We start from the raw sequence: 17924 nt of genomic DNA on the forward strand, positions 1-17924 counted from the left end.
GCAGATAGAGGCTTAGAATTACTTACACTCAGCCATAGCAAATATTAGGCTCAGTAATTTATCTTCATTACATTAAGATAATTTAAGTGATGAAAAAAGAGTCTTGTGATTAAACTTAGGACATATATCAGCAAAAACATAGCTTCTGTCAATACATCTATTATTTTGGCTCATAAGAAGATATGGCAGGAACACTAAATAGTGTCTTTAAAAGCAGTAATGAGATGAGAGGCTATTACAGCTCATTCAAGTGGTTTACCATTGGGCAAACAGTTGGCAATTATTGCACTTGGAAGAACTAAATGGATGATTTGAACAGAAATGCTGGTTCTCCAGTGAATTCCCTTTTTACGACAATTGTAGCATATGTCCACAATTTTTCCAATGGTAATGAATTTCCTGAGGTGGTTTCCCTTGTGCTTTTGAATGTTAAGTGTTAAAATCCAGCAGGAGAGACCTGTGCTTAACCTTTCATGCTAAATGTGAAAGGGCTGTTGTTGCCTTTAAAAGACTTTTGTGCTCCCAGACCTCCTGGGAAGCTCCAGTTACCTTCAGACTGGATCAGCTGTTTCAGGTATGAAGCATCAGTTCTGCAGAGTAATTCTGAATGTTTTTAATAGTTATGTCTTCCTCTTATTAAAGTCAAATCTGGAAACATTTGCTTGTACATTTAACACGTCTGGCTTTATATTGTGTTCTGTCTCTTTCTCATTCATTCAGGAGTGGAAACTACCAATATATGACTTGTCTGTATTCATAGTCCCTTTCATTATTTAAAACAGTAATAACAATCTATGCATGCAGTACAACTGCTCAATAAAAATAATTGTGGTCCATTGCTCAGGTTTCAACCTTTGATATCACAAAGGGGTTCTGAGTAGACCTTTGCATTTGATTAGCTCTGATTTACACATGGTAAACTTTCAGTTTCTTCTGAGAGGTGGTCACATGTCAGCCTGTGATGTAGATTTAAATGGCAAATCAGTGTTCCACGTAATTTTCAAAACTTACATCATTACATCAATTCTGATAGTCTGGTCTCTTCTTTCTCTTCTTTCCAGAAACTTTTTTTTTTTTTTTTTTTTTTTTGATCTGGGAGAGCCGACACTGGCACATTTTGTGTTTGATCAATGCTAGTAGAACTATCTAGGAAAGTAAGGTGAAAAAAAGGGAAAGGAGAGGTAGGTTCCTGAAAATTCCCAGGTTAAAACTGCTGAAGATGTACTGATCTGGATGCTCATAATTTATATTGGTTTAAGGGGAAACTGTGATGGTCTATGGAGGACAAAGGCATTGACAGTTACAATGCAGAAATATACTAGTGGAGCGCATAGAAATATACAGAAACCAGATCTGCCTGAACAATTCCCTGTGCTGCAAACTGAATTGCTGAGAGAATGTTAGAGGGAAGCATCACTGCGCAATTGCTTCTGTTTTACACTCTTTGTCAGAGACAGGTAGACAGAACTGGTGTCCTCTGGTACAGCTGTTCTTATGTAAGCTGAAAACTACTACTAAAAACTATTTAATTTGTTATGCTTGGTTTTAAGATTTTTTTTTTTTTTTGGAACAACTGCTGGAATAGAGCTATTGTTTCTTAGATTTATTGTATTTGCATGATTATTAGTTACTGAGTTCCTTCATTTCTTTAAGAATAAAAAAGATGAATTGGTAAAAGTTGAAAAGGTAAAAATTGGCTTTGAGTTTTGACATATCTAAAACCATGCAATAAGGTCATTGTATTTTTTTATTATTTTTTTTTTTTAGCAGAAAGATTGTGAAGAGAAACTGAAGAAAGAGGAAACTAAATCACAGACTGTTTAGAAATTGTGAATTCCATTGTACAAAAATTATCTGGCTGATAACAATTATCTCATCACTGACTGTTGAAATACCCAGTCAAACATGTGGAAATGTTATAGGTGGAGAGAGAGGCTGCATGCACAGAGAGACTGTAAGAATACAAGGGAATAAACTCTTCATAAAAGTAGAAAATACTCCTTACCAGTATCACTTCATATTTCTGCTGGGCTCTAATAAGCATTTACATTCAAATATTAATATAGTCTTATCTCTCACACACACTTTGCTATTATACTTTCTGGTCTAATCACTCTATTCGCACAGTTAGAATCACATTGTGAGTCTTTTAGGTTGAAAATTCCAGTGCTTTTCTAACGTCAAATTATTCTAGATGATCTGTACAAAATAATTCCCTTCTGGAAGCATAAGTAGTAGTCTGTTGTTTAAAGGAAGGTTAATATCTCTAGCAAGGACCCGAAGATGGTGTTAAAAATCATTCATTCCAACATCTTAAAATGCAGCACAAGTCTAATTTTCAGGATGTGCATCTGTTTCTTGTATCGGTCTTTTTCCTTATTTCTTATATAAACATCTTGCAGTTATGAAAAAGAGGGACAACAGCTGCTGTAAAATCAAGTGAATGAAACCCATGAAAACTATGTGATTTAGGAGACCTGTTTCAGAGTGTTTATAGATTATCTTCCAAATCACTGAATCCTAAAATGTGTACTTTATTCACCTTAAGAAATTAAATTATGTGTGGGAAGTATTCTACCCAATTTGCAGTCAAAAGAGACAAACCTACATTAAAGCAGAGTATCCTTGTATTAAAAGTAAGAAATATCCATTAAGAAAATGAAAACACTTTTTTTGTCTTCTCTTGGAGCTTAAGTGTAAGGAAAAAATGCCTTGATATTATTCCTAAAACATTGGAAAGGGTGAATATATGTTTAGAAGTGGTTAAATACTAAATTAATTAAACTATCTGAGTCTTTCTGATACACTTGGCACTGCTTAAACATATCACCAATATTATACTCAAGTAAAAATAATACTGAAAAAAAGTGTGAAGTGTAGCACCTGTAATCAAGCAAATGAAAAAAACTCAGAAGATCAGCTTTTGCTGCTTGATCTCATTGTTTTTCACACTTATTTACTTTTTCCTTATACAAATGTACAAATGAAAAGATAGATGTGGGTTATTTGAAAATAGAGCCTGGTGATGATACTTGAGTCCTCCTAAAGTTTACTTGTTGATGGATAAGAATGAAAGGTGTGAATTTATTTCTTGGAGTTTCTCTAGCCTTGCCTTCAGCCCCAGCTTGATACTTCAGTTTAATATACAAAGTAGAATGACCATGTGCTGCTTCTATTTCTGTCAGCTGGGGTTAGAAACTGGTGTTGAAAAGACACTATACTGCTCTCTACCTCTGTAAATTCCCTTCTACAATAAGCCCTCCTTAACGGCTAGCTGTGCCCAACTGTACAGCTGGTTCACACAAAAACATTAGCTTTTAAGCTGCTCGTGTCAGGGCCAAGAATCACATCCTATACTTTTATGACAACAAATGTTATTGTAGACTCTACAAAGTTATTTTTTAAATATAAATAAGATCATAGATAATATAATAAAAATGGATTGCTTTGTAGATGACAACAAACTTTACGTAGAGGAAGCTAATGCCACATTTAGTATTACAACATTATAGTTGTTTTCTAGTCAGCCAGCTCAGTGACCAACATAACCTCAAGCAGAAAATGATACATTTCATTATTTCTTATAGTCCAATAAAGCCACTTTTATAGCAAGCATTTGTTTTGCAGTCCCAGTGGAAAAAATCTTATCTTAGCAGTGCATCGAGGCTTTCCTTACTTCCTTGTTAAGTTATTCCTAAAATCATATCGTTCTTCTGTTGTCAGACCCGAATGTGTGGTATATCTGTCAGAATTAGGAAGAGGGCTCTCAGCCACAGAAATTCTCTCTCAAGCCAGATTTAACAAGAAGGATGCAAAGTTTATAAGATGTTTTCTGCTCTTGTGGATCTCTAATGACATAATTCCAATTCCAACTAGCCAATTTCACGATTGTAGTTGAGACTAGAGTATCTTCTACAAATCCAATTACTGTACAGTTTTACAGAGAGATTCACCCAAGTGCGTTTTGTGTAGTGTCATTTTCTTTCTGGAGTGCAGGTGTTGCATCATCAAGAACTTTGCTGTTCTCTAAACAGAAAATTTCCAGTGCTGTTGCTGAAATCCTGCTTGGTATGTTAAACGTGTACAAATCAGGTGTACGCGGGGAGTTAGATAATTAAAACACTACTATAATTTTTGTGGTTTAGTGTAGGTTACACCCTGAGCGAAAATAACTATTTGCAAAGCTGAAGGGGACAGTTGGCTATAAGTTGTGCAGTTACAGCAGCCTGTTGTTTCATTTGTCAGATACTCTAGACAGAAGTATTTGAGTTTGTATTGTTATACTTTTCCTATAAAATATGAAATAAATGGGTATGAGGAATTATTTTATTAGTAATCTTTCAAAAAAACTCTCTAATGTTAGAATCTGAACATTAATAAAAAGGAAAAAAGTCACTGTTAAGACTACAGAAGGCAACACATTTTAATGAATGCATTTATGGAATCCTTTATTTGCATTAAATTCCATATGAATTTTATATGACTCATTTCAATTGTGAAGAAAATGAAGGATTAACAGTCATAAATGATGAGAAATAGAAAATCATGACTGAATTTTTGGAATATCTCTTTGAATTAGCATGGAACAGAAAGCAGGTTTTCTTTTATGTTGCTTGGATTTGTGATCTACTAAATGTAGAAGAAAACAAGGGCACCAAATTATTTTCTTACGTGATATGTCAGATAAAATAAAACTGAGCCTAATTCATTATTATTTATAAGTAGATGCTCCTGCATGTGTTTATGTGTTTATGTACACATACATTTTAAGAAATGATTGCCCTCTTGGTAACAATGGCAAATAATTATTTGAGAAAAAAGATCCCATTAAGTAAGCAACTAAATTGGTTAGTCACCACTGAAAACACTGCTCTTCAGTTCCCGCTTCCACTTCTGAGTTCCCACCAAGCCTTCTCCTGCTCCCCAGTGCTATGTAGGAACAGACATGTCAGTGTTCAGGAAGATACAGTCATGCAGTTCTTTTTAATTGCCAACACTGAATAAATTCACATTCATTTTTATCTGCTAAAAACTGACAGATTGTGCTTGTACACTTGAGCTTGGACAGTTTCTTCCATCCCAGATTTTGCTTTCTTGTCAAGCTGGAACAGGCTGCCCAGGGAAGTGGTGGAGTCACCATCCCTGGAAGTCTTCAAAAGACGTTTAGATGTAGAGCTTAGGGATATGGTTTAGTGGGGACTGTTAGCGTTAGGTCAGAGGTTGGACTTGATGATCTCGAGGTCTCTTCCAACCTAGAAATTCTGTGATTCTGTGATTCTGTGAAGTATGAGTCCTTTCCATTTATTTTTATTTTTAAATTGGGAAATAAGCTGTTTTCCTTGGCGGAAAAATTTGTGAGGGAATACAAAATGCTCTTCTATGTCCAAATAGTCGTACCATGTGCATCAGATATTATATGCTGGTCTACAGCAGTATTTCTAATCAGTAGTTCAGCAGGTCAGCTGAAAACATAAGGCAAAAAACCTAGAGCAGTATCAGCATGGTTAATCTTCAGTAAACAGCTTTCCGTTGTGCAGTGATAGCTTGAGATGCTTGCACAAAAGACAAGTTGTTAGTAAACTACATATATAAGCTATTTTCTTACTGTTTCTCAAACAATGCAGTAATTTTGAAGGATAAAACTGCATTAGAAGAAAAACCTTTTTCTAGTATCACAGATCCATAAAGACAGTATAGGTACAGTAATGAATACTAGTTTACTGAATTTAAATTAGCAAAATCCAAACTTACCTTGACAACTTTAATAAAATGCTTTAATCTGTAGACAGTAGCTGTTTGTCACTGTCATTATTTCAGCACACCTGTAATATTTAGCACTTCTGTGAGTGCTGAATTCTACTAACATATTCCAGAAATGCTTGCATGACACTAAACCCTGTCGTTTCCTTGATGACTCAGGATTTTGGAGACAAAGCACATCTGGCAGTTATTTGATAGTGTGTTAGAACTGCTGTAGACTCACTCACCACCACCAAAAAAAACCACACAAGTGCACCTTTTCTGAGGGGTGACTTGGCCGGAGGCATTAACTAAACAAATAAGCCTGAGTTAGGAAGGCAATAAAGTCTGCTGTGGTTGTCACAGCACTAGCTTCATTTTCATTCCTTTCTGATGATTCTCTGTAATTATGACTGCTTTCTGAACCTGAGTTAATCATATTAACAACCCTTTCCATGTTTGGATAGAAGTATAAATATACTCAAGATGACTTTGTGTTTTTGGTTTAGTCTTAATGTTTATTAGTTATCTTAATTGACCCTGTTGTATTGCACTTGAAGGAAGAACTTCGGCTGGTGTAGCCTGCAAGGTATTACTTGTCATGTTTCATACAACACTTCTTGGGCAAGGTGAAAGATGTTCATGTATATATTTTACGGCAACTTAACACCAAGACTGGTGGTGATCTAAGAGCCTATCCAGATGGGGTAGCAAGTAATGCTACTGACTTGAATAAGGTTGCTTTTGGTCCCTGAACTTCAGTGATGTTTATGGTATCAATTCTTAAAATTCCATCAGGTAGAAGTTTCTTCCAGGTTTTAAAAAATAAAAATAAAAAACTAGTGTTACAAGCTAGTTTATACAGATTATTAGAGCTGTAGTAAAGTTTTCTGAAGAGCCTGTTTTATTATGGGAACAATAAATATCTCTCTGATGTGCTGAGGATGATGGTGTAATGGGCTAATGAAACTGCTTGAATTTGTCATGAAGGAAAGAACAGAATCTGTCTGTCTCCCATTTCTACTCTGTGGGAAGTCTGGGCCCTGAGTGTGAAGAAAAACGGCAATTCCTGCTCCTCCTTGCAGCCCCTTGGCTCTGGTGTCAAGGGGTGGTCATGGGGGACAGAGTTCTTCATTGTGAATGAAGGACTTGGGGCAAGGATGTACTGATGTAGCCCAGCACTGTCACTGGGCTACAACAGGCTGTGGTTGGGATTGTTCCAGAGGTCCTGTGAGCCTCATCAGCCAGCATATTTCCAGTTTCCTCATGTATTTGAAATAAAAAATTGTTAGAGTTACTGTGGGCAACCCCTGCAGTTTAACAAAGCAGCAATGATGAGTTGTGATTGACTTTGGATCTTCAGTGCATAGTGCTATTTTACACAACATTTCTGAAGAGACATCTCAGTGCAGTTACATGTACATTTACATCTCTGTAATGCGTGTTGTCCTATAGCTGGGTCACCATGCAGACTGAGAAGAAGAAAATCATTCCCAATTTATCAGATAATATATCCTCATTCTTTTCCCCAGTAAGACCTGCTGTTCAGTTTCTGTCACTGTTCACAAGAGACTGAGAATCAATGTTACGCTGCAGAGAAAAAGGATCCAGAAAGATTCGAGCAACTTTTCTTATGAAGATGCAGGAACTTATTGGGGGAATTTAATGTGCTACATCCCATAAAACATTTTCTCCCAAAGGCTTTTTTTTGAAGAGGCTGTTTATTTAGATGGCAATTCTAACTTACACCATTCTGCCTCACCTAGGAGCTTTAAATTTGATAATACAAGTACAAGAAGTGAATGTGAGAAAAGAGGATTAAGTAATACCTTTTTTTCAAGACAAGTTATACATATTTCAAATTAAATTAAGGGCTCCTAATGATATGGTACAGGTCCTAATGATATGGTGATTAGGTCACTGTTATTTTTGAGAGCAACCTGGCTTAATTTATGCTTTGACCTTCTCGTTGCTCTAAATTTCACTACAAAATAAATACTAAAAACTCCGACACTTATTCAGAAAAATGCTAATAGTCATGAAGGCAAAGTATGGTTTGAACCAGAAGGTTTCAGCACGAAAATGTAATGAAATGTGTTTTGCTCTATGTTTATGTCCTCACAAATTGGGTTAGGAAAACCTATTTGGCTCAATCAGCTTGAAGTTGAAGGGCAGAACTTAAACAGGTTTTGAAATGGTTTCCCCTATTGAAAACCAATGTTTTTACACAGTAATATATCATAACAGTTTGAGTCTTTGGGTACTGTTTCATCAGTTTACCAGTGAACAGCAAACCTCTGTCTAGGCAGGGATTTGTAGGAGGGGAAGAAAAAAGCAGGGGGGTAAAAAGGAGGGCTATGGATATCTTTGTTTGTTTGTTTTTAATGGGAAAAGTAGGCATGATCTTAAATAAGTCAGGTTTTGGTAGGAGAAGTTTAGGTGTGAGTGATTTATCACCCATGCTTCTCCATCTCCAGCTGGATTTCTGCATTTTAACTGTGATTTGGTTGGGGTGGGACTGTCTCGTTGTGTCATGTTCAGCCCTGTGGGCTTGAGCTGCTGGGGCAGCTATCCACAGCCACACAGATAGGTGTAACTCTGTAACAAAGAGCTGTACAGAGACCTTCAGGGAAAGGTAATCAGTGGAGTTTCCCTGTTGGCATTTTACTATGAAAGAGAGCTGTGGAAAACAACTGTCTTACACTTGTGAGGTTCTGTGGAATACTCTGATGACAGCACTGCAGGAGATAAAAAAATAATAATAATAAAATAAAAAGTATTTTTCCACCTAATTAGTGATGCTTGCCTAGTTGGCGAAGGTTGATGCAGTGGTTTTTTCTTTTCTTTTTTTTTTTTTTTTTTCCCTCCCTCCTATGTTACAGATATACGCGGACTGCAGGGATTTCTCGATCAGGCCTCCAGACTGGGACTTGATGTGTCATTACAAAAAGTGGACAGAAACATCAGCAGAGTCTTTGCCAACCTTTTCACTACCATGAAAACAGAAGAGCTGAACCGCTATCGAGACACATTGCGAAGGGCTATCTTACTCCTAAGCCCACGGGGAGCCCAGACTTTTATTAATGAGGTCAGTGAACAGTTGTTTTTATCTATGTTTCAGGATCATATATGATGACTTATGTGATACCTTGCCAAGTTTTCAGAAGTGGCAGATTTTGACAATGCTGGTTGGTAAACATCAAATATTCTGTCAGGTGTTAATATCAGAAAATTAAAATAACATATACTTCATGTAATGCAAACCACAGTAAGTGCAAGTGGACAGCATGGGCCAGATGGGCACTTTCGATATCAAAACAGTTCTGTGGGGCAAGTCTTTTTTTCTGGTTGTCTTTCCATACCATTACTCTTGACCTAGGTTACAACCACCGTCTTGTCTACAAGTGATCAGAAAATCTATTATGCTCTATTAGAAAATAAACACAATGTGTCTGGGAGTGTTGTCTTTACTATGGAAATCTCCAAACTCATGGTAAAAAGTTGTGTTACTGATGTTTGGCAGCTGAATCTGTGTTTTTATCAAGTACAAAGAAGGAATGATATGTTTGTCTCTTTTTCCTGATGGTTTCTTGAAATCATCAAGGCTAATTAGGACAGGGATGTGACTGTTGGGCAAACTTGTAATTAAAGTTGTGCTAAGGGCTAATTTTTGGCATTAATTTGTTTTATCCAGCTTTTAAAATATTAAACAATGAATTATTTTACAGTGCTTTATATGTCAGAGTTGAGAATGTGTTGTATCCCCTGTATAACCTCACGTATATTCATTAGCTAATAACTTGGCATTGACATAGTTGTTTTTTTTTTTTTTTTATTGTTGTCTTGTTTGTTTAACTAACCAGGGATAAAGCTGAACCAAGAAATCAAAATATGCATGAGACCTCTTTCCAATTATCAGTTCAGCTGCACCAGATCTTGCTAAATTAAATATATATATCAAAATAATAATAATAAAAAAAGGTTAATCTGATTAAGATTTTTTTTTCTATCAGCATAAATAAATCCTCCACATTTATGTTCAATGGTGATCTTTAAAAAATTAATAATGTTAATTTTATCATGGATAAATGAGGCAAAGATTTAGTTTGGGCAGGACTAAGCATAGGGACATACTTCACTCCTGTTTGTGCATGAACAAGGAATGAGGGAGTACTTGCCTAAGAAGCATAGTCAGTTTATGCAGCTCAGTCAGTATTGTTATTTTCTTCATAGAGGACCTCAAGCAAAAATGCATGAATTAGTTTTCCAGTGAGTACTAACAAGGTTTCCAAATCAGGTATTGATCAGAAACTGTCAGGTGTGTTTTATTATGACCCACACAGGCTAGAAAGTCTGTTGCTTTTCAGTGTCCAAGACTCCCAGAAATGTTAGCAAGAATTACGCGCAAGCCTGGTCAAGACCTCCAGGTCTCCAGGGTGTAGGGGCTAATGTATTAAACTGTTTTAGTACTCACTTCACCTTAAAGTGAAGTGTGTATTATAGGCATTAAGGCTAATGATCTTGATATATTTCCAGATCCCTGCAGGAGTTTAACTGTGGGCAGAAATGAAAAGTAATTTATTTGGCAATCTTCCTATATTGAATCTTGATTGATTCAGAAAAGCTTTATAAAGGAAAATTTAAATCTTTCAAAGGAGCTCTCAAAAGGCTTGAGACATGTGACGTGCAACATAGGAAAGAATTCTTCACTAATGGAGACTGGGTGAACATTTCTTGAAGGGTTAATGTTAACTATGATTCCTCAATATCATAGGCAGTAAGTGTAGCTGATGATCTACAGTGTGGTTTCACGTGGTCTGCAATAACAAATTTCTGCTTAAGTGAAATACATATTTTTATATAATTTACACGAGTACATCATTCACAAGATGCAGCAGTAGAAGGAAAATTCCTTTAGATTTATGTATTTCTACAGTTAGTAAATATTTCATACTGTAGGTCAAATAATGACTAAAACTCGTTCACTATCAATAATGCAGCTTGGAAGTTGTTTTTATTTCATTGTTTTTGACACTTTTTTCCATGTTTTTGGGAAAAAATAAATCTCTAAAAGAGGTAAATAGCAACTTCAGAAAAAACAAAGTCTTCATTTTTAAATTTTGGGTATACTTTGCTTTTTCCCGTTTTAACTCAAAATAAAATAAGAATTTAGAAAAATAAATTGGATTTCAAATTTTACTTCCATAAGAAGTTTTGATTCCATAAGCTCCTCTTTACTGTATGGGTCACAGAGCACTAGAATAGGTTCATCACAGAGGCTGTGACATTGCTCGGTTTGGAGATCTTCAAAAGCTTGTGCATGCAGTGCTGATAATCTTTGAAAAACTTCAAATGATTCTAATTAAAGTCCGTTGGCTAATAATATATATTGATTTAAAAAAAAAAAAAAAAATGTTGTACACAGACCCTCCTTTATAATGCAGAAGAATAAAAGACCTTCTTAGTATCTGGATTACGAACCCTGATGTAAATGGTTATAACATTTTTTTCTAACCATAAGTCATAGCCATTAGCCATTTGAAGCTGGCATGAGATTTAATTTGCCTTTTTGATAGTGGAAGTGATACATTTTTCCCTCTAGAAATATGGATCCAAATTTCAGTCCTCATCTCTTGAGGGGGCAAGAGATCCTATTTGACTTTGGGATGCCCACAGTTAGGGGACTCTGAAATCTAATATATGAAAAACTTTATAAAGCCTAAAAGAATTCAACTTTAGGTGTTTTTTGATTCTGTTTTTTGTTTGTTTGTTTGTTTAGGCATCATTTTTACTTTGTGTATTCTCAATGCTAGGTTCTGTGATGTGTCAGGCTCACTGCAGCTTAGATTACTGACTTTTCCAGAAGTTTTCAAGGTTTATTATTGTGCTGTAGAATTGCTTTAACTGTAAGAGAGAAAAACTAATAATTTCAATGGTATAGGTATAAACATAAAATTGGCCTTTATTAGGAAAGTGGAAGGTAAATACATTTATAAAATGTTAGCTATCCCTGGTTTTGCATTAAAAGGTCACTTTGGGATTAAAGCAAACATAATCTATAGAGAGTGTGTCCCTCCTTAATCATTTGGAGAAAATTGCTCTCTTCAACACCTGCAAAAATCCCTGATATTCTTGGCATAGTGCCATTGTTTATTTTATATGCAAGCCCAGTCTCACTTGTAACAAGTATGTAACAGCAAAAGTGATTGTTTTTTATTTTAGTTTTATTTTATTTTATTTTATTAAGGCCAGAGTATGTGACCTCACTGTAACTCAACATATGGAAAGGAAAGATGAAAAATCAGTAACTGAGAAATAGAATGGGGATATATTACTTCCAGTTACTCTTTGACTCAGACACCAGGATTGGAGACTCAGAAGGCTTCCCTTTTTTATTACCTGCCTGTAGAGGCAGCCGGATTTTACCTGCCTCTTCCACTTGCCAATGAATAATTTTGGGTGGGTTGCAAGTAGAGGGAAATTTTTATGGATTGTTTACGTCATTAAGCGCTCTGTATTTCACGGTGACATGAAAACAGTTCCAGGAGTAGTGCTGAGAATGATAAGGTAGGAGAGCGTGACCTGTGAAGACAGGTCTCAGGAATGCACTAAACAGCCTGCCTAAGGGAATATTACTGACATACTTGAGAATAAACAGGAGAGTAGGAGGAGGAGTTATTCGAGGTAATGATGGGTAGTCTAGCAGGAAATTTTGACCTGAAGCTAAACAAGGACATTTTTCCCCCAGAGAGGTCAATTAGACAATGTGACTGCTTGGCAAGAGAGGTCACTGAGGCATTGTCCTTCAAGGTGTTCAAGAGTGCTCTAAATAAAACACTTGGGTAACTCAGCATAGCCATCATTCCTGAACTAGTTTGAAGGATGTGCTAGATGACCCAGGGTTCTTTCTGAAGACTTATCAGGAAACAGTTGTTGTGTGAATAAATTCTGACTTTGTATGTTTTGTATAAAGCATGCTTGAAGAGGAGAAAGATATGGAAGAGATGCTGTATATTAGTGTTTCTTAAATTTCCTATTGCATATTTGTAGTAACAGTTGATGAAGCTTTTATTCTTTTTTTTTTTTTTCTTCTTCACAGAACTCATGTGGTTTGTTTGGGATGTGACTTTTAATGAGATTTTTCCTTAAAACTGTAGGTGATATCAGTTGCTTTATAGATTACAATCATCCTGCTTTCCAGTATTATCACTTTTACTTTTGTAAACCAATAAATTGGAAGCTGTAACACAGATGCATGTGGTTATTGATTTGAAAAGAGAAGGAATTCTTGGCTTTACAAAACCTTTAACTCAGCATGACTTGTTTTTTTGGCAGCTTCACTGAAGTGCAAAATATTTCTGTTTGGATGTGTCTTTGAGAATATTATTACTTCCAAGTCTGTCTTGCCTGTAAACTAGTAAGCTTACTGCAATAAGGTGGCTAGTATATATGCATATCAGTGCAGCATGCCAGCTGAAAGGAAAACTTCATATCTCGTATGCCTAGTACTGTAAACAAGGAAAAAAAAAATATATAAAAAATGGAGAGCAGATTAATTGCATTAAAAATTAATGCTAAAACTATGTATTGTTGAGGCAGGATTACTTTAATCACTGCAATTCCAACAGCAGCTGAAGATATCAACTTCCAGAGCAATATGAATTTTGTTAAATAATTATAATTTCTCTCTGCCCTGTTTATGTAGTCACCTTTCCATCCTCACTGGAAAGCAAGGATTGCTGTATTTCTCTTTTTACACTGGTACTTGTCAGATGCCTGACTGGTTTAAAGAGGGAAAAAAAAAAAAAAAAAAAAGAAAAGAAAAAGAGAGAGAGAGAAATTGTTTTTTTCTCTAGGCTTTTGGGATCATTTCACAATGATTTGTGGCCTTCCTTCTTCTCTGGTCATTGAAGCTGCTGAGCACCTTGCTCCTGGAGTGCTCCCAGTTGGCACTCGTCTGTGACCAATGTTCCAGAGTTCTCTTTCCCTTCTGCAGTCGGTGACTTGCTCTTACTTCACCAGAGCTGTAGGAATTATTTATGGCATCTTGAACACTGTACCCACAAGTAAATGTAAGAAATCTTTTTTCATAAGAAACAAAGACCTTTATTTTTCAGAATTTAACAGGAAAAAAAAAAAGTTTAATACTGATTTTCTGGCACTTGGTATTTCATATTGGCATACATCTCTTTTTTTATTTATGTTGCAAATGTTCAATGTATTAGTCTGTATCTCTGTTTTGTATACAGTATATAAACATCTTGAAATATTGGTGAATAACTTCAGGGAAAAATATTATGCCTCTTCTGTTTTTAGAAGGTAATTTCTTTGCTTAAAGAGCTAGTAGTGATTTGTGAGTGCTGGTAACAGAACTGCAGAAACAATTTGCTCAATATTTTGAGGTAAATTGCACCCGCCTGATTTTTCCTAAATCTTCTGATTTTCTGTTTCCTCCTCAGAACTAAAATTGTCTGCTATTGTTGATATCTGCAATACAGTAAGACGTTTTCTGCTTAATAATAATAATAATTATAATTAAAAACCAAACAAACCTCATTAAACTGGTAAAACCTGACTGAAAACAAATCCTCCCATTTTGGAATAAATTGGCTTAGAAGCAGATTTCTTTCTATTTGGCCAAATAGCAACAACAAAGACAACAACAAAAAAATACACCTCCACATTTTATTGCAGTGAGTAATCCAAGGTATGGGATTGCTGTGAGAATGTGTTTGGAGCAATCATTTGCTTACATTATAGATATGTGGGCACAGTGTAGAGGAAAAAAAAGTCAGACTTTGGTGAATAAATGACTTTTTAAACTGCTTACACAGCTTCATGTAAATGACATTCCTTTTAGTAGTATAGGAATGCTTATTGGTTATACTTTCAGAAATTCTTTTTGTTTGACCCAAATAGTAATGTTGAATCAGATCTTGAACCTTATTGTTCCATTTGTAAGAAACATGAGGCTTGCATCCCATTTTGTACATCTCTAACAATAAAAGACAACAGTTTTGTGAGGTATGGGGAACATTGGAGGAGAAAAAATTATGGAAATCAAGTACATTGGAAAGAGTTACAGGAAGTTCTTATGAGTCTAAAAACTGCTTTCCCAGCAGTTTTACTAAATCCCTCAGTGTAATATGTCTGGTCTGAAGAAACTAGATTTCAGCTCATGTTTTTATTCTGATAACTGGGCATTTATACTTAGGGGATTGCTTTTTTTTATTATTTTATTTTATTTTATTTTATTTTATTTTATTTTATTTTATTTTATTTTATTTTATTTTATTTTATTTTATTTTATTTTATTTTATTTTATTTTATTTTATTTTATGTCATTAAATATGTATATACAGGAACTGGGTGTTTTTGCTCTCCTGGGAGGGCCAGCATTGTTACATTCCAGTGTACTCCAAGAAGGTGTTTTGGACCTGAGGAGCATAACTTCGTGAAGGCCTGAGCCTTCCTTTTCCATAATACTAATGCTGAGATGTCTCTGGCATTGTATATAAACCTATTGTTTTACCTGAAACCTCATTCTGGAAAGAAATGCAAGGAAAATGTATTCAATAGTGACTTATCCCATATGGAAATAAAAATAGATATGATATGAATAAATAAGTTTAACTCAAGCTTGCCTTGGGAGAAAAAGTTAAGAAGTCCAACTGGAATAGTCTTGTCACAAAGCAGAGGGAGCAAGGCAGAGACTTCAGGTAATGGTGTAGTAAGTATTGCTGTAGTGGAAAGGTTGTTGATGTAGAACACGGTAAATGGTAGGCTGGCTAGTGGAAGGGAAGACAATTGAATAGAAATCATGGTCGTGAGAGTGGAAGAAGAGGATAAACTCAGGAATTTGTAAAAGAACGGATCATATGATTATGGGATGGAGTGGACATTTTAAAAACTTTTTTTTTTTTTTTCTTGGAAATGATGGAAATGCAGTTTAGGTATACCAAAGCTAATCATCTTAGATTACTGTAGTGAGATAATAGTGTGAGGCATACACTTTCGTTCAAGAGAATTTTGTTCTCTTTGTTGAATTTCATCCATTATATTTTTATCTCTCCTGAATGTCACCCTTAAATATGGGAGCTGACCAGCATGGTGCAAGGTAGCCTGTTCATATGGGAGGGCTGTGGAAAAGCTGACATGTCCCTACAGCTGGTGAATGTGGAGATTGTTGTTGATGTCCAGGGAGAAGGAGCTGTTGGTAGCTAAGCCCTGATTCTGGGTTAATGAATTTCTTCTTCCTTGTGTTAATATAGACAGTTCCAGAAGCAGCTCTTTGCACAAATTTAACCTAATGACTGGGTGATTCTAGCTGTCTGGAGGAACTGTACTTACAGTTTTCTTTTGAAAGAAGAGAAGCTGTTAATGACTTGGAAACACAAATGCCATGTTGGGCCACACGAAATTCACCTTCTTTAGAACTGTTTTAATGGCATCCAGTTTAAAAAGCCATCTTGCTTTTTGCAAGATCTGACCCAGGACAATCCTCTAGTGAGAACTAAAAAAATAAAGCTACTAAAAACTATCCCTCCCCCCAACTCCTTTGTATCCAAAGGTTGTCTTTATCAAATTTTTTACTTCAGGTTGTCCAGCTGACTCCTGGAACACAGGGTAATTTAAAGATAGATTTTGTGTGTGTGTTTATATATATACACACTAGGTTATGTTTGTGTGTATGTATTTTTAATGTAGTGGAAAGTTAAATTCAATACTCTGACATACCTGTGGTTATAATAATACATAAATATATGCAAAAAGGTTCTCTAAAATAGTGTAAATCTGTAGATGACTTTATCATTCATAGCAAAGATAATTTTCTGCAATTTAGGTATCATTTACCAGAAAGCAGAGATTGCTAATTAATTATGGATGATTAATTTTAAAATATGTTCCTGCATTTGCATTTTGTCACTATACCAATGTTTGTCTATTATAAGCAAAAGCAGTACAGCTACACGAAAAATGTGTTTTCTGTATTAAAATCAGAAGACTGTAATGGATACAAGCTATTTGCAGTTTTCCAGTTTTAGCTTTTCCTGTACATTCGGTGAATTGTTCAGCTTATAGTGTTAGTGTAGCTTGACTTTGAAGATTAAAAAACACATACTGCAATTATAATATAACCCCTTTTTTGACTTTCAATGCCAGTGCATATGCACCATAGTTACACGTTGACTTTTCCCATGGACACACCTACAAACATCTCTAAGCACAAGGACTGACTTGGAGCACAGATCTTCACTCACTCAGTCATCTCTCCCTTAAGATGCACTTCTAGACCTGGTGTTCTTGATTAAGAAAATCACTGACTCATTTCACTACTTGTTTCAGAGGTTATAGAGGAAGGCCATTTATCCTGAGAAAGGATGAGTAATAATTGCTAACAGTAATTTGCACCTGCTTTGCATCTTTTTCAGAAGCAGATTTTAATCACTTTTAGTAGGTGAAATAAAATGATATTTACCCAAGACTGACTTTTAGGTTCAAACTAATTTGAAAAATGATTTAAGCCTTCACTAATTGCTTGCACTAATTGTATAGCACTGTTTGTGTGTGAGATAGAAGCTCAGGCAAGATTTACGTTGGTTTGAGAATGTGCATCCCAAGCAAGGTCTAGGACTGAGGGTCTGTTTCTCTTAAAGTTCTTGCCATGTTGGGCAGACAGCATGTAGCATAGGTGCAAGGGTTAGCCTTCACTGATGCAGCACTTCCTGGTGTGTAGGAGGCAACACAAATTGTTATGCCTGCTTGTTCACAGTTCACAGTGTCCAATCTCCTAAAAAATCCAAAACAGAGGCTTGTAAGGGAGAAATGTTCTTCTAAGAGAAGAAATATCCAGGATATCCTTGTGTGTCATGGAAAAACAGTTAGAGCTGATTAAATTAAGCTTATAACTTGAGACAGTGTGGTAGCAGTGCAATAAGATTGTCTTTTCCTCTCCAAGAGTGTTCTGTGTCAAATGAATAGAACAGTATATCATCAGCATAAAGCATGATGTGCCATGTCCTTCCTTTATCTTTGTACCTTGGAGGATGGCAAATACCTTAAAAATTAGCAAAGATTTAAGATTTTTAATGGGAATATAGTCCCATGAATAATTATTTTTCTACTGCTGCTGTTAGTACCACTAGTGTTATTAATAACTGCTATGCTTATATTATTTGTGTCTA

At 35.5% G+C, this 17924-nt stretch overlaps 1 protein-coding gene across 5 annotated transcripts in view; it reads left to right on the forward strand.

Moving 5' to 3' along the window:
• GRID1 (glutamate ionotropic receptor delta type subunit 1) overlaps window positions 1-17924 on the forward strand; it is a 531300-nt gene that overhangs the window by 290259 nt on the left and 223117 nt on the right. For all 5 annotated transcript variants that reach the window (XM_084525443.1, XM_084525445.1, XM_084525447.1 and 2 more), the window contains one exon: window positions 8622-8827. In XM_084525443.1, the coding sequence (XP_084381569.1) occupies window positions 8622-8827 (206 nt within the window). The remainder of the gene's footprint in view (window positions 1-8621; window positions 8828-17924) is intronic.

Source organism: Aythya ferina (assembly GCF_964211825.1).
Source record: "Aythya ferina genome assembly, chromosome: 7".
In the NCBI taxonomy this organism is placed as follows: domain Eukaryota; kingdom Metazoa; phylum Chordata; class Aves; order Anseriformes; family Anatidae; genus Aythya; species Aythya ferina.